Below are 23,891 nucleotides of genomic sequence, written 5' to 3'. Positions count from 1 at the left end.
CATTGAAGTGTATACTTTAAGCTTTAATTCAAGGAGTTAACAAAAATATTTCATTAACTGTTTAAGAATTACAGCCATTTTTTCAGAGTCCCTCCATTTTCACAGACTCAAAAGTAATTGGACAATCTACTGATAAGCAGTTTCATGGCCAGGTGTGGCTGGTTTCCATGTTATTTTTTATCTACAAATTAAGTAGATAAAAGGTATGGAGTTGATTCCAAGCCTTGAAATTGCATTTGGGAGCTGTTCCTGTGAACTCTCAATATACAGTCCAAAGAGATGTTGATCGTGACAGAGGCCATCATTAAGCTGAAAAAAACAAAACAGACCTATGAGAGATCATCAATTTGGTACATTCTTAAAAAGCAGGAGTGCACTGGCGAGCTCAGCAACACCAAAAGGCCTGGCAGATCATGGAGACAATTAAAGTCGATGAATGCTGAATTCTTTCCATGTTGAAGAAAAAAGTTTCACAACATCTATCCAAGTCAAGAGCACTCTGGAATAGGTAGGTGTACCTTCATGAATGTAAATACAGTTGGTTTACCTCAAGATGCAAACCACTGGTAACAAGAGCAGATTAGACTTTGCTAAAAAAAAAAAAAAATAGAGCCTGACCAGTTCTGATGCAAGATTAACTTGTACAAGAATGATGGGAAGGAAGATTATGGAGAAGGACTGGAAGGGCTCATGTTCCAAAGCATACCACATCATCTGTCAAACACGTTGAGTCAGTGTTATGGCATGGTCATCTATGGCTGCCAATGGAACTGGGTCACTGGTGTTTATTGGTGAGGTGACTGCTGATAGAATTAGCAGGATGAACTCTAAAGTGTATAGAACTATACTTTCTGCTCAGATTCAATCAAATGCTGCAAAACTGAGAGGACGGTACTTCACAGTACAGATGGGCAATGACCCAAAACATACTGTGAAAGCAACCCACTGGCTTCTTAAGGCAAAAAAAAAAATGTTCTTAAATATCCAATGACCTCAACCGCATTGGGCATGCTTTTCACTTACTGAAGACAAAACTGAAGACAGAAAGACCCACAAACAAGCAGCAACTGAAGGCAGCTGCAGTGAAAGCCTGGCAAAGCATCTCAAGGGAGGAAACTCAACATTTGGTAAAGTCCATGTGTTCCAGATTTCAGTGCAAAGGATTTGCATCCAATTATTAAAAATAATCCTAATATTTATGATTGTTAGTTTGTCCAGTTACTTTTGAGCCTGTGAAAATGGAGGGACTCCATAATTCCTACACGGTTAATGCAATATTTTTGTTAAACTCCTTGAATTAAGGTGAAAGTCTACACTGCAATCACATCTTGAAGTGGCTAGGTCATTCAAAAACATTGACTTCTTTTGATTAAGCCATTCATTTGGTCTAATCAGAAATTAACACATTTTGCCACAGGGTTTGGAATGATTTAGTTGCGCTTGGAAGTTTTTTTGTGAGAGAGGGCTTCCGTCTAGCCACCCTACCCCATATCCCAGACATGTGAGAGACTGTTGTCACATGCAGAGCATAATCAGTACTTGTCAGATATTCCTGCAGCTCCTTTAATGTTGCCATAAGTCTCTTAGCAGCCTCCCTAGGAAGTTTTTGTCTTGTCATTTTATAAATTTTGAAAAGACACCTGTTCTTGGTGATGTTACTGTAGTGCTCTCTGTATTTCTTTGCAAATTCTAATCTGCCTTTCCGATTCTTACTGTTGATCAGTGGTTGCATCTTGTGGTATTACCTCTATATTTCTGCTCTCAAAGTCTTTTCGATCGGTGCATTGTGATACCTTCACCCCTGCCCTGTGGAGGTTCTGGGTGATATCACTGACTGTTGTTTTTGGATTTTTCTTTACAGCTCTCACAATGTGTCTGTCATCAGCTGTTGCTTGTGTCCTTGACCTACCCATTCAGTGTCTGTACATCAGTGTTTTCTTTCTTTTTCAGATCATTCCAAATTGTTGTTTTGGCCATGCCCAATGTTTGTGCAACGTCTCTGATTTTCCATCTTTTCTCAGCTTCAAATGGCTTGCTTTTCTCCCATAGACAGCTCTCTGGTCTTCATGTTGGCTTATCCTTTTAAACAACAAATGCAGTCTTCACTGGTGAAACTGAAGGCTAAAACCAAGAGTAGATGTTCAAACCCATTATTAGAAGTAGGCACAACATTTCTTCCAGATGAAAGAAAATTCGGTTTTATCTTTACAAAAAAAAAACCCTTTCACAAGGCTTTCATATGAAGAAAAAGAGGATAAAGGCGCTTGGTCCAGATTGATCCAACAAGTGACAAGTGATCACGGATGAGCTTACACCCAGGGTTTCTCCTGCACTTGTTATGGGAGATGGAGTTGGCTAGCTGGATGCGATATAAGTCATGCATTTTATTGTTTTCCTTGTTTGCCGTTTCAAAGTCCTGGCACCGAACGTCGTGGACAACAACGGGGGTACGAGACTTAAAACATCTTTCTGAAAAATACAAACTATGTAAAAGTAGCCGCAGCCATCTTGACAATGCTATGAGGCTAATTTTTTTGGGAAGCTTAGCATTGCTGAAAAGCTAGCTGTAGGCTACAGGATTAGCATTAGAAGTCAAGGGCAAAATTTATTTTCAAGTAGTGCGGCTATTGTTTAGGCAACATTACAGTGTTTATTTGAGTGATTACCTTGATTACTTTATTACTGATAATAAACCCACATTAAACTCAAATTCACTGATTTGTGGTACCTTATTGCATGCTTTAACAGTTGAATTTTCATCGCATGCTGCCATGGCTGGGGGTTCAATTCCCGTCGCTTCCCTGTGTGTGAGGAGTTTGCATGTTCAACCCGTGCTGTAGGGTTTCCTCTGGGTACTCTGGTTTCCTCCCACAGTCCAAAAACATGCATGGTAGGCTGATTGGCATGTCCAAATTGTCCATAGTGTATGAATAGGTGTGTGAATGTGTATGTGTTTGTGCCCTGTGATGGATTGGCAGCCTGTCCAGAGTGTACCCCACCTTGTGCCCCATGCCTCCTGGGATAGGCTCCAGGTTCATGCGACCCAGAAGGATAAGAGGTATAGAAGATGGATGGATGGAGCTAAGCAGTGATGATACATTGTTATATCACCTGTTAAATTGCTATTTAACAATTATATTCAGTCCCACATTACTAATGGTGTTATTTTCAGTTTGTTTGCACCCAAAATTTTTAGCACCAGCCACCACTGATCTCAAATCCAAATGTCTTCAGTCTACAGCAAAAACAATTGGCTTTGCCATCTTAATAGTTTTGGAAGGGACTATAGGACAATATATATATATATATATATATATATATATATATATATATATATATATATATATATATATATATTTGTCCTATAGTCCCTTCCAAAACTATTAAGATATATATATATATATATATATATATATATATATATATATATATATACAGTGCATCTGGAAAGTATTCACAGCGCTTCACTTTTTCCACATTTTGTTATGTTACAGCCTTATTCCAAAATGGATTAAGTTCATTATTTTCCTCAAAATTCTACAAACAATACCCCATAATGACAACGTGAAAGAAGTTTGTTTGAAATCTTTGAAATTTATTAAAAATAAAAACAAAAAAAGCACTTGTACATAAGTATTCACAGCCTTTGCCATGACACCCAAAATTGAGCTCAGGTGCATCCTGTTTCCACTGATCATCCTTGAGATGTTTCTACAATTTGATTGGAGTCCACCTGTGGTGAATTCAGTTGACTGGACATGATTTGGAAAGGCACACACCTGTCTATATAAGGTCCCACAGTTAACAATGCATGTCAGAGTACAAACCAAGCCATGAAATCCAAGGAACTGTCTGGAGACCTCCGAGACAGGATTGTATCAAGGCACAGATCTGGCGAAGGGTACAGAAACATTTCTGCAGCATTGAAGGTCCCAGTGAGCACAGTGGCCTCCATCATCCGTAAATGGAAGAAGTTTGGAACCACCAGGACTCTTCCTAGAGTTGGCCGCCCAGCCAAACTGAGCGACCAGGGGAGAAGGGCCTTAGTCAGGGAGGTGACCAAAAACCCGATGGTCACTCTGACAGAGCTCCAGCGTGTCTCTGTGGAGAGAGGAGAACCTTCCAGAAGAACAACCGTCTCTGCAGCACTCCACCAATCAGGCCTGTATGGTAAAGCGGCCAAACGGAAGCCACTCCTCAGTAAAAGGCACATGACAGCCCGCCTGGAGTTTGCCAAAAGGCACCTGAAGGACTCTCAGACCATGATGAAACAAAGATTGAACTCTTTGGCCTGAATGGCAAGCGTCATGTCTGGAGGAAACCAGGCACCACTCATCACCTGGCCAATACCATCCCTACAGTGAAGCATGGTGGTGGCAGCATCATGCTGTGGGGGTGTTTTTCAGTGGCAGGAACTGGGAGACTAGTCAGGATCGAGGAAAAGATGAATGCAGCAATGTACAGAGACATCCTTGATGAAAACCTGCTCCAGAGCGCTCTGGACTTCAGACTGGGGCGAAGGTTCATCTTCCAACAGGACAACGACCCTAAGCACACAGCCAAGATATCAAAGGAGTGGCTACAGGACAACTCTGTGAATGTCCTTGAGTGGCCCAGCCAGAGTCCAGACTTGAACCTGATTGAACATCTCTGGAGAGATCTGAAAATGGCTGTGCACTGACGCTCCCCATCCAACCTGATGGAGCTTGAGAGGTCCTGCAAAGAAGAATGGGAGAAACTGCCCAAAAATATGTGTGCCAAGCTTGTAGCATCATTCTCAAAAAGACTTGAGGCTGTAATTGGTGCCAAAAGGTGCTTCAACAAAGTATTGAGCAAAGGCTGTGAATACTTATGTACATGTGCTTTTTTGTTTTTTATTTTTAATAAATTTGCAAAGATTTCAAACAAACTTCTTTCATGTTGTCATTATGGGGTATTGTTTGTAGAATTTTGAGGAAAATAATGAATTTAATCCATTTTGGAATGAGGCTGTAACATAACAAAATGTGGGAAAAGCGCTGTGAATACTTTCTGGATGCACTGTATATATAAACTACTAAAATTTCCATGAGTCATTTTCACACTTGATTACTTTAAGTATAACGTACTGTCTTCATATGCTAGCTGTCCTCTATAATGTTGCTGGTCTATAATACCAGGGGCTGTATTTAGAGGAGTTAATACTGAAATTGTGCATATCAGTATTTAGACCTCAGACATTACTACAGTGAATTTAACAAATCTACATACCTCTGTTAAAATTGTAGGTTTTTGTGATTTAAAAAGTTAAACCAAGATAAATCATGCCAGATCTTTTTCTACGTTTACTATCGTTAACCAAAAAAATCAAGTTTAAAAAATCAAAAAACAAAACACTTATGAGGGGAAAAACCCCTACAATAACCTGGTTGCACAAGTGTGCACACCCCTTAACTAATACTTTGTTAAAACACCTTTTACTTGTAATGTAACACTCTTTTTGGGTAAGGGTCTACCAATTTAGCAGAAATCTTGATTTGGCAATTTTATTCCACTCTTCCTTGCTTCAGATCTATCAAATTGCAGGGGGATCTTCTGTGCACAGCCCTCTTCAAGTAATTCCACAGGACTGGAGTCAGTGTGCTTGGGGAACCAGCATACTGGCTGGCCTAGACTGGAGTCAGGGTGCTTGGCGAGAGGCAGGACAATGACAGCATCCGCAAAGTCAGCATGAAGTGGGGCAATGGCATTATCCACAAAGTCAGCAGGAAGTGGGGCAATGGCATTATCCACAAAGTCAGCAGGAAGTGGGGCAATGGCATTATCCACAAAGTCAGCAGGTGTTGGCGTGATGACATCCTCTGTAAAGTCAGCCACTGTAAAAGCGACAACTTTCTCCATGGCATCAGAGAGGGCAAAATGATGACTGCTTTTCCCAAAGTCAGAAGACAGAGCCAGGGACATGGGAAGGCATTTTACATTGGGGGTGCTGGAATTTTAAGCACCAGACATGTGGTGTGTTCTATGACATCACAACCAAATGATAGTCAAATCATTTTTCTTTTAACAGAGAATGTGTTGATTACAATGATATATACCACAGCATGCTTAAATTATCGAATCAGAAGGCATGAATTAATTTTATATAAGAGCACAGCACTGACAATAGCATGGAGGTTAGTTCCTGTTCTTGATTGTTATAGTAGCTATGCACAGTCATTCCCTCATCTTTTTTCTCTCTCTTGAATTTAAAGAGATAAAAAAAGGCATCTTGTCATGTTACTAAGAAACTGGAAAGCACAAACTGTGTACAGGGGCACTATCGTGCAGGAACATGTTTGGGCTATACCCCATAGTTCCAGTGAAGGGAAATTGTAGTGCTACACCATGCAGAGGCATCCTACACATTGTTTGCTTCCAAATTTGTGGCAACAGTTAGGGGATGGTCCACATATGGGTGCGTATGATCAGGTGTCCACAAATGTTTTTGGCTATATAGTGTTGGTTCAGGTGTTTTCTTTGAAATTGTTTCTATTACTAAACACAACAAATTTTTTGCTATACCAATACAAATTATGGCAGAGGTGTCAAACTCAAATTCTGCCTGGGCCAAATCAGCATTTTATGAAACCTTCAAGGGTCATAATCACAGTCTATAATTTATTATTTTTCTTTACTTATTCTATCAATTAATGCCAATAACCTAGGCTCTAAATCTGCTGTGAATACTAGATAGTGTAAAAAAAAAATTGAGCAGTAGTGTACTACAGTCTGTTTCAGTATTATTTTTTTCAAATTCATGCAGGTCGAATGAAACAAGGCTGCAGGCAGCATTTGGCCTTGTCTTTGACACATGTATTATGACATTCCATAAACACTAAAAGGGCTTTTAGATTAACAAATATACCAAGACAAAAAAATCAGATAATTTGAATTTTCAGTGTAATTTCTGTCTTGAGAAAATGAGTACATATGGCTCACCTGGCCAGGGGTGTCACCAGTGTGCCAGAGGGCATTGCGTAAGTTTTCCCCACTGCCTGTGGTGGAGTTAACCACTTTGAGGGAGACACCTGAGATTCCAAAGGCCTTTGATGGCTTCTCTTCCCAGTATGTTTGGGTGATCTGCTTCCACATAACCACATAGAAGCGCCCACTTGACTGGTAACCAAACACAAAGCCAGCATAGTCATCATCTCTGTCTGTGTTCACATAGAAGGTGCCGCTGAAGTCCACAGCATTGAACTCATCATAGCCTAGAGAAGAAATCCCACCATTTGAAGATACCAGCCCACATTGAGGCTATGAGGTGCTATTTGAGGACTTTTGAACTTACCTACTGCAATTCCAGGGTCTGAATTGGCAGTCTGGACCAGTTCCTTACCCTGATGCTTGACTACCCAGTTTGGATCAATTTGAGTGGTCCCTTTGGGATCCAAATGCACCATCTGGAACTTTCTGAAGTCGGTTATACTTATAGCATTGTTCTCTGGGCACATGTCCAAAATGTCAGGGATGCTGTCATTATCAAAATCATCCTGGCAGACATCACCTCGACCATCACCTATAAAAAGTTACATTTTGTCAAACTATATTGTCATAATATTATAAATGATATAGTTGTTAAATGCTTAAACAAAAAAAATTAATACACTAAAATGAAATTCCTGGATCAACTACACTAACAAAAAATATGCCATTAGCCAAAATCATAATAGGTCCAGAGCTTGACATCAAGTTAGATAAGGTATTATAGGTTAAAATGACACGAAATTCTTGAAAACATAGTGCCTCTATAGAAACTATTTTCCTCATCAGACATTTTGTGGCAGCAGGGATATGGTTGAGCATCAGCTGTGGACTGAGAGGAGGTGAGTTATGATTCTGACCTGTGTCTTTTTACCATCAGGCTATATATTTGTGTCTGTTTGTGCTTTCAGGGCAAGAGAGTGGCATAGCTGCCAGAGCTTGCAAGACATGCTCACAGACACACAGCGTGAATATGAACCTTGAACTTGAATGAAGCGAAAGCTGTGAGCGGCCCGTAGTGACGGCCCGTTTTGTATTGGTCCCATTTTGATGATTTTTGGAAAGTCCGCTGACAATAATCGTGAGCCCTGAACTCTACCCAAGTCTTGGTCCCCACATATCCACACCGGGGTTCTACAGTGGTGCCAAAACCCAGGCTCTGGCATTGGCACTTCCCTACTGGGTGAGATTGTCATTGTCAGCCTCCACCAAACCCAACACCAAATGCTTCTCAACCTGCACCACAAGCAGGAGTTGCACTTCAAAGCCCTCATGCAGGAGTAAGCCGAGAGCTAGTGGGCACTCCAGAAGTTTCTGTAGCCCACCATGTCTCCAGCTGTGTCCCCTGCAACAGTGCTACATGTGACCCTCTTGGATGATCCGGATGCATTCTCGGAGCCATTCGAGGATGTGGCAGCTGTGTGGGAATGGCCAGAGGAGGAATGGACTCTGCAACTCCTCCACTTGCTATTGGGAGAAGCCCAGATTGCCGCCCAACAGCTGCTGCCTCAGACACAGCTGGAGTATTCAAGCATCAAGAGGGCAGTCCTGTAGTGCTTCGGCTGGACACTTGAGGAACACCACTGACAATTCCGATCGCTGTTGCTCCCTGAAGTTGGCCACCTGTTCATGCACCAGCTGAAAGACTCCTGTCACTGGTGGCTGATGGCAGAGGAGCGGGACATGGAACAGATCATCAATCTGGTGGTACTGGAGCAATTTGTCACTTGACTCCCAACATGAACAGCGGTATGGGGCCAGTGCCATCATCCCACATCTCTGGATGAAGCCATTCAGTTGGCGGAGGATCACCTGGTGGCAGTTGTGGTCCAGCTGTCTCCCCCCCTCTTCTACTTCTCCCTCAGTTCCAGCTTCCCAGAACAGAGGTGCAGGGACCACAAAACCGGCCCCAAACCCAGTTTCCTCCCTGCTTTTCCTCTCCCCCTTCCACTTCACCTCTGATATCTCTTTCAAATGAATTTGAATAGACCTCATCGGGCCATTAGAATTGACTGCAGGAGCACATCCCTTTGTGTTTTAGTGGACTACACAACGCAATACCCAGAAGCCGTGGCTCTTTGCAACATCTCAGCATGCAGCATTGCAGAGGCACTCATCCGTGTTACCGAGTCTGGATCCCAAAAGAGACCCTTACTGACCAGGGCCTGTCCTTTACGTTAAGCACTATTCACAAATTGACTGAATTATAAGGGATTTAAAAAATTTGCACCAGTGTTTACTATCTGAAGACGACAGGGCATGTCAAATGGTTTAATCGAATGCTTAAAAATATGATTTGTAAGTTTGTTCACAATAATGCTCAGAATTGGGATAAATGGCTCAAACCTCTGTTGTTTGAGTATTAGAGGTTCTACTTTCCCAATTTGAATTATTGTATTGGCACAAGCCTTGTGGCATGTTAGATAACATCAAGGAACACTGGGAGGAGGTACTTTCTAAAAGCAAAAACAAAATTCTGTACCTTCTGGACCTGAGTGCAAAACTTCATACCTTAAGTCAACTAACACAGGAGAATTTGTGTCAAGCCCAAAAAATGACATCTCTGACTGTACGACAGAGGTACTCAAATATGGAGAAGTCGACTATGAGGTCAGGTAAACAGATAGAAGTGAAGAACATCAAATGTACACACACAGACATGTGTGGAGTGTGAAAGTGAATCTTGTGTTATAGCCATAGACTTACACTGAATGTCTAACTTAAAGCTCATAGAGCTAATCATTTATAGTCCATAGAGTTATGCTATGATTGTTTTAGACAATTTTTTAAAGTTAAGCCTTTATGGAACTGCTAATGCTGTGAATAATAGAAGGATTGCTGAAAGTCTAGATGACACTTTGACCCACCATCTGAGTCCATCTGTTCTTTGTTGGCTACCAGCCTGCAGTTGTCTTTGTCATCAGGAATTCCATCATTATCATCATCAAAGTCACAAGCATCTCCTTTTCCATCCTTGTCATGATCTGCCTGGTTGGCATTAGGAACATAAGGGCAATTGTCTAGGTTGTTCTGATGGCCGTCCTCATCAATATCCTGGTTGTTGTCACACTGATCTCCTACAAGGTCATTATCTGTATCAGCCTGTTGGGCATTAAAAATACATTAGCTAAAGTGGTCATATCTCACTTCTGTGAGAATGTACATACAAAAAATATAACAATTTTCAAAACTAATAACTATTACATAAGAATATTTTACATATTACAATCTAATGATCAGCCATAACATTAAAACCACTGGCAGGTGAAGTGAACAAAATTGATTATCTCATTACAGTGGCACCTGTCAAAGGGTGGGATATATTAAGCAGCAAGTTAAGTAATTTCTCAAAGTTGATATGTTAGAAGCAGGAAAAATGGCCAAGCGTAAGTATCTGAGCGACCTTGACAAGGCTCAAATTGTGATGGCTAGATGACTGTTAAAGCATCTCTAAAATGGCCGGTCTTGTGGGGATTTCCCAGTTTGCAGTGGTTAGTACCTACCAAAAGTGGTCCAAGGAACTGGCGACAGGGTCATGGGCACCCAAGGCTCATTGCAAGGCACATTATTCTGCTGATAATGCCATTAATACCTAAAAAAACATCTGCAACAAAGTTTATGTAAGTGATGCATACACACCTGGCCTTCCACATGACATAAAAGAAAATGTGATTTGTCAGACCAAGCCACCTTCTTCCATTGCTCCATGGTCTAGTTCTGATGCTCACATGGTCAGTGTAGGCGCTTTCATGGGTGGACAGGGGTCAACATGGGCACTCTGACCACTCTGTGACTACTCAACCCAAAATGCAGCAAGCTGCAATGCACTGTGTATTCTGAAACCTTTCTATCATGGTCAGCATGAACTATTTCAGCAGTTTGTGCTACAGTAGCTCTTCTGTGGGATCGGATCAGACAGGCTAGCCTTTGCACCCTACACACATCAATGAACCTTGGATGTCACCGGTTCACTGGTTGTGCTTCCTCGGACCACTTTTGGTAGGTACAAACCCCTGCAAACCGGGAACACTCCCCCAGAAGTTGAGCCATCACAACTCTGCCCTTGTCAATGTTACTCAGCTCTTTCCGCTTGTCCATTTTTAATGCTTCCAACACATCAACCTCAAGAACTGACTGTTCACTTGCTGCCTGATATATCTCACCCTAATATAATATATTATATTACATTCCATCCATCCATCCATCCATCTCCTATAACTATGTACCATTAGTACCTGATCAGGGTTATGAAGCAGAGGACAATTGTCACACTGGTCTCCCACTCCATCCATGTCGGTGTCCTTCTGATCACTGTTGTATCCATACACGCAGTTGTCATTTTCATTTAGGATGCCTGGAATACAAAGAGTAAGAGTCCACATGCAATAAAGATTTTCTTTGTCATACTCATAGATGAAGTTCAAGCTTTAGGGATATCATAACCAAAGCTGTCTGTAATCTTGGCAATGCTTCTAAAGCCAGTTTTAGATTGTGTAATTACAGCTGACTTTTAAGATTTATTACTTGTAACAGTGTATGTGATTATAGTAATAATTCAATAACAAACTGGGCGATAATCTGTTCCCCATGTCAGATTATACGCTGAAGACCCTCTAATGACAAACCTGTGATTAAAGAAAATTCTTTAGTTACATTGCATAAAACTATGTCCTTTTTACATCATCAATCAGTAATACGAATTGTTTCTGTGCATTACCATGCGTAGTAACATTGCAATACACTGTTTAAGGGGCCAGACATATAGGCTGGTAAGATTATATAAATTAATGTGATTAATTTGTACTTGTATTTGCAGTTTGCCCATGAGTTTCATGTCATCCTTTGCCATTCTCCTTTTGACTTTTACACAAGCATCATAGCAGTGGTTACACTCTTTGATTTTAATTTTTAAAAAAAATACTGTAGAACTTTGCTCTCCTTGGATGCAATGCTAATAAATTGGCTGTCAATGTGCATGTCACAGAACTAAAGACCCAGTGTTGTAAAATGAATATTTAAAATCGAAATTTTTTTTTACAAATGTTGGTTTCCCAATTATATTGGACTTTATTGTAAATTACAGGGTTAGGCCATACCATCCCCATCAATGTCAACAGCACAGGCATCTCCTTCTCCATTGTTATCTGTATCTATTTGAGCTGGATTGTGTTCATATGGGCAGTTATCACACCGATCACCCACATCATCCTTATCATAATCAAACTGCCTGGGATTAAACAGCAGAGGGCAGTTGTCCTGTTGGGAGCAAGAAATTTCAGTTCACAAACAGAGGAAAGACAGATTTACTGAGCTGAAGGAAAGATCATATTAAAGTATCATGACTAGAAACTGGGTGACTTGCTGACAGTCTTCAATACTTGATGTAGGTAAGTAATTTGTAAGTAATAAAAATGGCAAACAGTTCTGAGGGTTATAAAGCAAAATATATTCCTAGGCTTTACCCATTCCATGCATGCACATCTTGGAATTATGTAATAGCAGTGCGCTAACATTACAATTGAATTAAAACACATTTATATCTTTAAAAGACTAGCTGACAAGATCTCTCACCCTCTCATCCATAATTCCATCGTTATCATCATCCTTGTCACATGCATCGCCTTGTCCATCCTTGTCAAAGTCCTCCTGGCCAGAATTTGGAAGGCTGGGACAATTATCCTAGAGGATAAAAGGCAACAAGTAATCAAAACCATCAGTGAATCATATCTCCTCAAAATCAGTATATTGTTATGTATCATGTATTATCCACTTACCTTCTTGCAATGGTAGGTGGCATTAGCTCTACACACCAAGTTCTGGTTGGGCCAACCATCCAGATCAGAATCTTCTCCACAGATAAAGCCATCTCCTGCGTAGCCAATCTTACAGTGACATTTATACATAGGATCACTGAAGTGGCTAAGGTAGATGCATTCAGCAAATCTATGACAATTATGTGTCTTGTCCTTGCAAGGGTTGTCAGGTTCACAAATCTGTGGGATTAAAAAGATGTCAGGTGTTAGGTCTACTCACATCATGAACTCCACTTCCAGCCTGCACCGCGGTCTACACTCTTACACTCTCACCTTCATTTTAATCACCTGCATCCAATTCACATCACAGTCACAGCCACAGTATAAAAGGACTTTCATTTCACTCACTTTTTGTGAAGCATACGCTTCATTCATTGTGTTTGTGACGATACTAAGCCTGCTTTTCTCTCTGTTCACATTTTCGTTATTGACCCTGTGTTGCCTCGTGTTTTTGATATTGTCTTGCACTCAATAAACTCCCCAACCTGCATTTGCATCCGTCTGCCTGTTCATCACATGACATGAATACTACGCCTCTCCTGTGGATGCAGCAGGCGAGCCGAGCTGGTGGTGGCTCACGGCTACCTTACAAGAGTGCAGCGCCTACTCATCATAGAGCTCAACGCCAAGGTAAATTGTTATTGATCGTTATTTGCTGAGTGTTTTTGATAGTGTCTTGCCTCTGACTCTAGCCTTTAATCTCTAGTTGGATTAAAAGTGAAGAATAGCCAGGTCAGTTGAAATATTTATTAAACAACTTTTAATATACCTTATTAGTAAAACAGTCCAAAGCTCAGATTTTTTAAACACATAATATGAACGTTTTCTGTTAATAAATGCACAAAAAGTTTGTGTTAATATCAGAAGAAAACGCACCATAGTCTGAACACACGGAAGTTGGACATGTTAGTCTGTGACTTGAGGAGAAAGAAAGCCGCAGACAATATGGACTATGTCCATACTGTGGAAGAAATGTATATTTTTGGAGCCAATTGCATTTTGAGACCTGAAAACAAACAACATGGCAAGGTGACCACTTGATAACCCCCATGCTAGAAAATTTCAAAATCATGTTGCTTGTTTTTTTTTTTTTTTGTCCTGGTGTTTACAATCTAATTTCTTCCCACCACTCATCGATTTTTGAATTGGCAGGCAACTTCTTGAATGAAAAAAATGTTGATTCACAAATGAAATTCTTCTTGTCCCACTCAAAGGTTCAACAGTAATGCATACACTGGATGGTTTGCCACTGGGTCCAGGAAATAATACCTAAAGTACCATTCCTCTACTGAACCATCTCATTCATGATCACCAAGTCTTCCCAGAACCTGGTGATCCTATGCTCACCTTGGCTCACAATGCACAACCCAAATCATCTCCTGGAAACATGGTGAGCTAGCATCATGGTGAGCTAACATCATCCACATTGTTTTAATTCCTGTCTATCTCTCCTTTGCCATGCAACCCAGATTGAATGTCCTGAAGTTGCAAATATGGTGGAGTTTCTCAAACTCTATTAGATTCTGGCAGAGTCCACCGAATTACCACCTCAGTGCTCTTGTAATTGCATGACATTAGAGAAGGTGATGAATAGATGTCCACCATATGGCCATGCCATATGGACTCACAAAGGTTCCTTCAGTTTTCCAGGTATTCATTAACGAGGTGTCTTCCAGATTAATTCCTCACCCTGTTTGTGATAGCGTACATTTACATTATTCAATTTTTTTTTTAATCCTCAGAAAAGAAGTCATGTATGTCATGAAATTCAGGGAGAATCAGGTCTTCATAAGGCAGGAGTGAGTTTCATCATCCCTCAGTATAGTCCTGTGGTTATATCCTCTCCAAGAATGGAGTGGAGATGGACAAATTGAAGGTCAATATTCTAACATCTCAGTCTCAACCCATCACCTGAAGGAACGTCAAAAATTCCTGGGGTGTGCCAACTTTTACTGAGGTTTCAGCTCGGTGATCACTCTGTTGACTTTATTCCTAAAGGGTTTAGCGAGAACTTTGAGATGGACCAAAGAAGCCATGTAAGCATTCAAGAATCTGAAGGAATTATTTACCAGCCCCAATTCTCCATCACCCAGATCCTTTGCTCCTATTTATTGTCAAAGTAGATGACTCCAAAAGTGGAATTGGAGCCATCCTCCCAAGACAAGACAATCTGCACAAAAATCATCCATTTGAGTCCTGCAGAAAGAAATTATGAAACTCCTAGCAATCAAAGAAGAACTCCTGGTAATCAAAGCCTTCAAAATCTGGAAATCTGTCTGAATATCTTCCAAAACACTGAATCCTCAACAAGACAGGTGGACCCTCTTTTTTACTTACTTTAAGTTTCTTCTTACTTACAGACCATGATGTAAGAATATTAAAGCTTCCATCATCATTTATCATGGAGCACATCCAACATGCACAACAAGAGGACCCAGCCTCCTCAGGGCGAGGCGATACCTCACTCGTTTTGGACACCCAAGCATTCATAGAAACATCAAGTTCATTTAAAACAAATTAGGTTGTTATGATTTCTCAAGGTTTTCAAGAATGTCTCAAGATTTGCCAAGCCTTGCACACTTGGATTACTGTCACGTACCCCCAAGGACTCCTGGAACCTCTACCCATCCCACAGCAGCCTTGGTCTTACATACACTATATGCCCAAGAAGTTTGTGGCCACCTGACCACCATACTCGTATGTGCGTTTTGAACATCTCATTTCAGATTTGGAGCCCCTTTGCTGTTATAATAACCTCCACTCTTCTGAGAAGGCTTTCCACTAGATTTTGGAGAGTGGCTGTGGGGACTTTCCCATTGAGCCACAAGAGGATTAGTGAGGTCAGGCACTGATGCCAGTCAAGAAGGGGTGCAGTCCAGAGAAGCAAATTAGTAAATGAATCACATGTAAATGAATCATACGTAAATGAATCTCATGAAAATGTATCACTTGAATATGAATCTCATGAAAATGAATCATACGTAAATGAATCACATGTAAATGAACCATATGAAAATGAATAAATAAATTAAAGACAAGAAGGGGTGCAGTCAACATTCCAAATTATCCCAAAGGTATTTAGTGGGGTTTAGTGGGGTTGACTTCTTCCACTCCGACCTTGGCAAACCATGTCTTCACAGGCCTTGCTTTATGCACAGGGCCATTATCATGCTGGAAGATGTTTGGGGTAGCCCCCACACAGGTCTCTTTAACAAACAAAAGTAAAAAATTAAAATAAATAAATAAACTAATAAATATAGCTGCAAGAGGCAATCCGTGGGGTCCAAGCACTCCTCGCAAATAGCACCCACAGTGGCCAGTTCTTGCCAAGACACTGGAGACCATGCAGTGCTGTGAAGTATTTTTTCCTGATTTTTTTCCCATTTTTTGTGTATATCTCATACTAAATAGTATTAGATTTTCAAATGAAATACAACATAAACCAAAGGCAACCTGAGTAAATACATAATACAGTTTTTATTCAGTTATTTATTTATTTTATTGATGCAAAAAAAGTTATCCAACACCCATCACCTATGTGAAAAACTAATTTCCCCCATAAACTTAAAATCTGATTGTGCCACCTTTAGCAGCAATACCTACAACCAAATGCTTCCGATAACTGGAGATCAGTCTTTCACAGCGCTGTGGTGGAATTTTGGCCCACACTTCTTTGCAGAACTGCTTTAGTTCTGAAGACTTTAAGAAGACTTTAAGAAGACTTTAAGAAGACTTTAAGACTTCATTCTCCTTTAGGATTTTCTGGTAGAGAGCAGAATTCATATTTCCCTCAATTATTGCAAGTTGCCCAGGCCCTGAAATAGCAAAGCATCCCCACACCATTACACTGCCACCATCATGCTTGACTGCTTATATATATATATATATATAGGATAGAAAGCACATGCTGTAGACTCGAACACAGATCTCAAAGCCTTGCTGTTTGTTCTCAGTCATGTAAGTTCTGAGCCACTGAATTTTACCTTGCTCTATGTGTATGACCTTGCTTTGTTTCTCTGATATCCCATTTGGATTATCCTTCGGGATTTAGCAATTTGTCTGTGTTTATGGTGTTTTGACCTGTGCCCGGCTTCTGACTATTTTTTTGGATCTCCCTGTTGGTACAGTTTACTCTGAGATATATCTGTGTATGTTTTCATTTTAAAACACTCTCCATCTACACTGGCGTTTTCATTTTCCAAAAACTGCTCATCCACACTGAAATGTGCAAGAACACTTAAACACTTCCCTATACTGCTCATAAAAACGTAAGAAGCTTTGGCCTGCGTCATTTCCATCAGGCATTTAAAAATGCAATCTGAAGGTTGTATAAAGTGACATTAATCTTTAACAATGCTATCAAACTGGATAGCAGGCACAACAAGTGCAGTACAACATCGTCCACTATCTTGTTTGTTTTGAGTTTGAATGGGTCACATGACTGCATCAAATGATTAAAAATACTTTTTTTTTTTTTTTTTTTTTTTTTTTTTAAATATCTCAGTTTTCTCAAACGGAGAATGGCATTTTCAAATTCATCCACTTGGGAGAGCGTTTTTGAAAAGCTCTGTTTTCATTGGACAAAAATTCGCAACATGGATAGAAGGCCAAAACGTAGAGAACAGATGAATTTTCAAATTTATCTGAATTAATATGGATGTAGCCTTAGATTGTGCATTTATGGATCATAATCTTGCCCCTGAGTCCTCTACATTACACTATCCTTGTGCCAAGGGTTTTCCAGGAAAGAAACCATTTTCAAGTAAGTGGAATCTTTTATATTGTTAAATATCACTAAATAACACTGTTTCCGCTGACCACACACTGTCAACCATCATGAAATCTGATATGCTATCTAACCATTCTACCATTGTCAACTATCAATCATATTAACTGATTGTCAAAATCAGAAAATTACTTTCATAGCTCAAAATAAGTCTTTTGACAATAAATACTTCAGAGCTGTGATTAAGTTGCTGTTCTTTTGTAGAAGAACAGATTAAGCTACTGAACATGTGCAGTGTCACCACTGTCGTTTTGCTGATTGGAGCAATTGCTAATGTTATAACAGGTGTTACAGGTGACCCCACTCTCCCCTACTTGACAACCACTGTAAAAGATGAACCATATAAAATAACATTCAGCTGTAAATTGTAATCTCTGGATTATTCAAAGTAAATTCTTGTCTTTTGTCTATAAAAATGGCGAGGTAGGGCCCTTGTTGCCTTCTTTTTAAACACGGGACCGCTACTGAGGCTTAAACCACAAGTATGTGCTTGTTAATTTTTTAATTGCTTCTGTCTTCAGTTAATTCAATTTTATTTGTACAGACATTGTCATAAACCAGCTTTAAAGAAGTCTGAAAGTATATTTATATCCCTAATGAGCAATCATTACTTTTTCACAATTGTATGCGATGGAGTCAAGCAATACTGAGTGTGTTAACTTGGAAGGATGTTCAGTATGAAGCATGATGGTCTTTATGATTAAAGAAACAGTTTGGTTACAGGTGTACAGGTAAAAAAAAACAAAAAAACAAAAAAAAAAAAACCTGAGAAAACAAAGCTGTTAATACTGAAAAACTATTATACCTTCATTGTTTTAATAAAACTATTCAAATAGCATTTGTATTTAATTAGAGTTCCAACCTGCCCCTTATAATATAGGAATTGTATTTGGTGTCATTTTTATGCATCTGTTCTAGCAAATTTATCCATTAGAAACTCAGTTTATATTTGGAAATGCACTTGGTTTATCACACCATTACTATATTTTGTACATTTTTAAATGTTTTCTATATTGATATGCAAAGTGCTAACATATATTGCTAGTGTACTTTTATGTGTAATGAAAACTGATTAGGGAATAAAATATTTTTACTTACATGTGTACATACACACTAAGAAACATTTTTAATCCTTCAAGTTATTTTCTTTATGTGCAAGTGTATACCCTGTAGTAAACTGTATATTTTATATAATTTGTGACAGCATATTAATCCCTTTAATAATTTCCTTTGGAGTGCTATTTTACGAATGTATTTAAAAAATTTAATTTTATTTATAACCATATTAAAAAAAATAATGGATTATTTAGCAAGGGATGGTTATTAGGGGGAAGTGAAAATATGACACAGTAGTGCCAAAAGACGCATGTTTGGATTGGTTTCTTCTCTTACCTGAGGGCCTTTAACAGCTTACCCACTCATGAGTGGAAATTCAAGATTCTAACAGTACAGTCACCTGCAGTGAAAGTCCAGTTACTACCGCTATACAATGGTGCCAAGGCGTTCCTAACCTGCTTATTGTTCCTGGCAAATTCCACTCCCATGCCAAAGGGCTGGTTTCCTTTGTAACGGGCAGGACAAGGAAGGCAGTGGAATCCTGGGTCAGTGTTCATGCAGCGCTGTTTCCCAGTGACTTTAAAGCACAAATCAGGCACCAGATCACACTACAGATGAAACACATGCATGCGCACACACACACACACACACACACGGAGATGGCAGTGAAATCAGGAACATTTTGGACAAAATAAAACAAAAGTGTGACATTATTCTTAGGCATTTTGTTGCACTTGTCACGTTTCTCCTGCAAAGAACAGACTGTTTATCAAAGTGTACTGATCGGTGCATACTGAAAAAATACAGGGTCTTTCACACCATGCAGACTGCATTAACACATTCTTTCCAGCTTCCTTTGTCTCTCACCTTACCTCATTTACATCCTCGCAAAATGTTCCATTGCCCCAGAAACCAGCGGGGCAGGGACCACATTCCCATGAGCCATCAGGTGTGCTGGTGCATTCCACCCCTCCAAAGCAGGGATTGGACAGACAGCCATCTGATAAAGAGAGAAACAAAAAGAAAGAAAGAATGACCTAAAACCTTTTTTAAAGAGTGCATTAGAAGAATAGACATAATAATAAATAAATAAATAAATAAAATCAGAAATCAATGCATCCAGGAATATGGTTTAACACACAACACCTTTTTTTCAGGTTACTACCTAATGTGTAAGTAGTGTGAACAGTATATGACAGGAACATGTGAAACATACAATAAATTCATTGCACAGTACAAGTAATTGGATTATACAAAATGACAACAGAGAACAACAGGAGCAGTGTCAGGATAAACTAGATAGCAAACAGAAGTCACCACCATAAACATACCAGCAGGACAATCCTGCTTGTTGCATGTCCCCGTCTGTTCGGCTTCTCCTGAGCACCATCTTCCTCCATACTGTGGCAGAGGGCTATTACACACACGTATTCGACTCCGCACTCCTCCACCACATGTCAATGAGCATATAGCCCATGGGGACCATGGGCCCCATCTTCCATCAACTGCAAGAATGTGAGGTCAAAAAAGTTCTTTAATAATGCAATAGTTTGTGTGTATATATGTCTGTGAATGGTTTCCAGTGTTCCAGTTCTTTTCAATGTCCAGTAGTAGCAATTGCCAAATTATGTGGACACCTGACCATTACGCCCTTATGTGTATGTTCAAGTCAAGTCAAGTCGAACAGGTTTTTATTGTCATTCCTCTATATAGCGTGTATACATTGGAATGAATTGATGTTCCTTCAGGACCATGGTGCAACACAGAACAGTATGCAAGACTACATAAAGTGCAATACACAACAGTGTCAGACAAGTGCAAAACAATAAATACACAGACCAAAACAATAAATACACAGGACAGTAAATACATAGAACATAGACTGTAAAGTATTGTATAATGTAGCACAATAGCTTACAGCTTACACTATTACCTGCACTCACACACATCTTTAACACATCCCCCTCTACTGACACATAACCTACCTCATTTAATCAGGCCCGGGTTACCCCACTGCTTAAAAAACCATCACTTAACCATGCTGTGTTTGACAACTACAGACCTGTTTCCCTCCTCCCTTTTCTTTCCAAAACTCTTGAAAGAGCCGTTTTTAATCAACTCTACAATTTTCTCAAACAGAACAACCTCCAGAACACCAAGCAGTCTGGCTTCAAGAGCAATCACTCCACGGAGACTGCTCTGCTTTCTGTCACTGAAGTCTTACGACTAGCAAGATCAACCTCAAGATCATCTGTACTCATCCTACTCGACCTCTCTACTGCTTTCGACACTGTGAACCATCAGATCCTCCTGTCAACTCTCTCCAGCCTGGGCATCACCGGAACAGTTCTGCGCTGGGTGGAATCCTATCTCTCAGACAGATCCTTCAAAGTATCATGGAGGGAAGGTATTTCTGAAACTCAGCAACTCACAACTGGTGTTCCACAGGGGTCAGTTCTGGGTCCACTGCTCTTTTCTATCTTCACTACATACCTAGGGCAGGTGATTGAGTCTTATGGCTTCTCATATCATTGCTATACTGATGACACCCGGTTCTATTTGTCCTTCCAGCGTGACGATCCATCCGTCTCTGCAAGCATCTCTGCTTGCCTATCGGACATCTCGGTCTGGATGAGGGAACACCACCTTAAGCTCAACCTGGCAAAATCTGAGCTTCTTGTCATCCCAACCTGTCCCTCAATCAACTACAACCTCACTGTACAGCTCGGCTCAACCACACTCAAGCCAACTAGGACAGCCAGGAACCTTGGGGTGATTCTCGATGACAGCTTGACCTTTACAGACCTTTACATCTCAACAACTGCATGGTCCTGTAGGTTCATCCTGTACAACATCAACAAAATCAGACCCTACCTCACCGAACAAGCTACACAGATACTAGTCCAGGCTCTTGTTATTTCAAAACTGGACTACTGTAACTCACTACTCTCGGGCCTCCCGGCCAGCTCCATCAAACCCCTCCAAATGATTCAGAATGCAGCAGCACGTCTCATCTTCAACCAGCCCAAGAGAACCCATGTCACACCCCTCTTCATCTCCCTCCACTGGCTTCCTGTAGCCGCCCATATCAAATTCAAGGCCTTGATGCTCACCTACAAGACCTGGAACAGCACCCTTCTACCTCAACTCTCTCCTGAAGGATTACGTTCCCTCATGCAATCTGCGATCAATCGACGACCGACGCTTAGTACTACCTACTCAGCGTGGCTCAAAGTCCCTTTCAAGAACCTTCAAACTAACTGTTCCTCAGTGGTGTAATGAACTTCCAACCTCAATCCGGACCGCAGAATCTCTCACCCTCTTCAAAAAAAAAGCAGCTAAAGACCCACCTCTTCTGTGAACACCTAACCAATCTATAAAAAAAAAAAAAATAAATTTAAAATTTACTCTGGCACTTACACCTCTACTCTGTGCACTTTGCTTCTTCTGGAACTCAATTAATGGATCTTGTATAGTAGCACTACTTGTATTGTTCTCTGCTTGATATATCGCTTTGCTTGTATTTTCTCATTTGTAAGCCGCTTTGGATAAAAGCATCTGCTACATTAATAAATGTAATGTAAATGTAAATGTAGCAGCAGAATTATAACAGCAATATTCGCAGCAAAAATGAGTTCCATAATATAAAGCGACTGATGCAGCTATGTAACGTGCAGTGTGCAGTGGTACTGAGTCTTACTGGGTTAGGTGTTTGACTAGTCCAGGTGAGCACTGCGGGGCAGCAGGGAGAAACTGTTGAGGAGTCTGCTGGTGGGGGCATGGATGCTCTTGTACCTTCTGCCAGATGGCAGGAGGGTGAATAGTCCATGAGTGGGGTAAGAAGGGTCGTCCGCAATACTGGTGGCTTTGCAGATGCAGCAGTTGTTGAAAGAGGTATCAATGGTGGGTAGAGAGACCCTGATGATCTTTTCAGCTGTCTTCACAATCCGCTGTAGGGTCTTGTGTACAGCGATATTGTGTGGGTCTTGTGTAGGGTCTGTACAGCGATCGGAGGCTGTGCAGTTCCCGTACCACACGGTGAGACAGCTGGTCAGGATGCTCTCTGTCATCCTTCTGTAGAAGGAGGTGAGGATGGGAGGGGGGAGTTTGGCTCTCTTCAGCCTCCGGTGCTGCTGGGCCTTCTTGACTAGGCAGGTGGTGTTGAAGAGTCCAGGAGAGGTCCACAGTAATGTGCACACCAAGAAACCTGTAGCATTTTACTCTCTTTTGACAGTCATGCGTCAGCAGGGTAAACAGCAGTGGACTGAGTAAACAGCCCTGGGTGGCACCAGTGTTCAATGTGGGGGTGTTGGAGGTGGAGCTGCCGAATTCTGACTGACTGGGTCGGAAAGTCCAGGATCCAGAAGGAGGTGTTTAAACTCAGCTTTGTTGTGAGTTGTTGTGGGATGACTGTGTGAGTGTAACAGGCCAGTAGTCATTCAGGCAAGACACAGATGATTTCTTCGGCACAGGAATGATGGTGGTTGTCTTGAAGCACATTGGGACAACTGCTTGGCTCAGACAAATGTTGAAGATGTCTGTGAGGACGTCTGCAAGCTGATAAGCTTGCAGACGTCTGCAGCTTTCTGTGGGTTAACTCTGCATAGAGTTTTCCTGATGTCTACTGCAGACAGACTAAGTACTTGTTCGGTGGGAGTTGGGGTAGTCTTCCTCGCTGGCATGTGTTCTGTGCTTCAAACCATGCATAGAAATTGTTTAGTGCATCTGTGAGCGAGGCGTCATCATCACAGCCAGGTGGTGTAGCTTTGTAGTCTATGATGTCCTGAATGCCTTGCCACATAGGCCTTGTGTCCTTGGTGTTTATTTGATGTAATGGTGGATTCTTTCTTTGTAGTTCTGTTTTGCCTCTATGATAGTCTGGGACAGATTGGTCCTTGCTGTGCGGAGGGCTGCCTTGTCATCGGACCTGAAGGCTTCAGCGAGCACACTTCGGCAATCATCCATGGTTTCTGGATTGTGCGTGTGGTGATGGTCGTGAAGGAAGTTACATCAGCTATGCACTTGCTGATGTAGCCAGTCCACTTGCTGATGCTGTGTATTCCTCCAAGTCTGTGTTGTGGTGTATAGCAGTCTATCTGAACATATGTTCAGGCTGTGTGGTCAAAACAGTCCTGAAGTGCTGAGCTGGCTCCCTCAGACCAGGTTCATATCTGTTTCAGAACCGGTCTGTATCCTGGGATTAACATAACAGAGATGTGGTCCGAGCCGCT

General features: G+C 40.9%; 1 protein-coding gene across 2 annotated transcripts in view; it reads right to left on the bottom strand.

The window, feature by feature from the left end:
* thbs2a (thrombospondin 2a) overlaps window positions 1–23,891 on the bottom strand; it is a 48,807-nt gene that overhangs the window by 12,405 nt on the left and 12,511 nt on the right. For both annotated transcript variants that reach the window (XM_053618990.1, XM_053618991.1), the window contains 10 exons: window positions 19,992–20,165; window positions 19,533–19,660; window positions 19,116–19,268; window positions 12,780–12,998; window positions 12,577–12,684; window positions 12,102–12,261; window positions 11,241–11,359; window positions 9,873–10,107; window positions 7,313–7,540; window positions 6,961–7,232 (listed from right to left, as the gene is read on the bottom strand). In XM_053618990.1, the coding sequence (XP_053474965.1) occupies window positions 6,961–7,232; window positions 7,313–7,540; window positions 9,873–10,107; window positions 11,241–11,359; window positions 12,102–12,261; window positions 12,577–12,684; window positions 12,780–12,998; window positions 19,116–19,268; window positions 19,533–19,660; window positions 19,992–20,165 (1,796 nt within the window). The remainder of the gene's footprint in view (window positions 1–6,960; window positions 7,233–7,312; window positions 7,541–9,872; window positions 10,108–11,240; window positions 11,360–12,101; window positions 12,262–12,576; window positions 12,685–12,779; window positions 12,999–19,115; window positions 19,269–19,532; window positions 19,661–19,991; window positions 20,166–23,891) is intronic.

Source organism: Ictalurus furcatus, chromosome 29 (assembly GCF_023375685.1).
Source record: "Ictalurus furcatus strain D&B chromosome 29, Billie_1.0, whole genome shotgun sequence".
Lineage (NCBI taxonomy): Eukaryota > Metazoa > Chordata > Actinopteri > Siluriformes > Ictaluridae > Ictalurus > Ictalurus furcatus.
The sequence above is the reverse complement of the archived record's forward strand: the minus strand, read 5'-3'. Positions and strand labels throughout refer to the sequence as shown.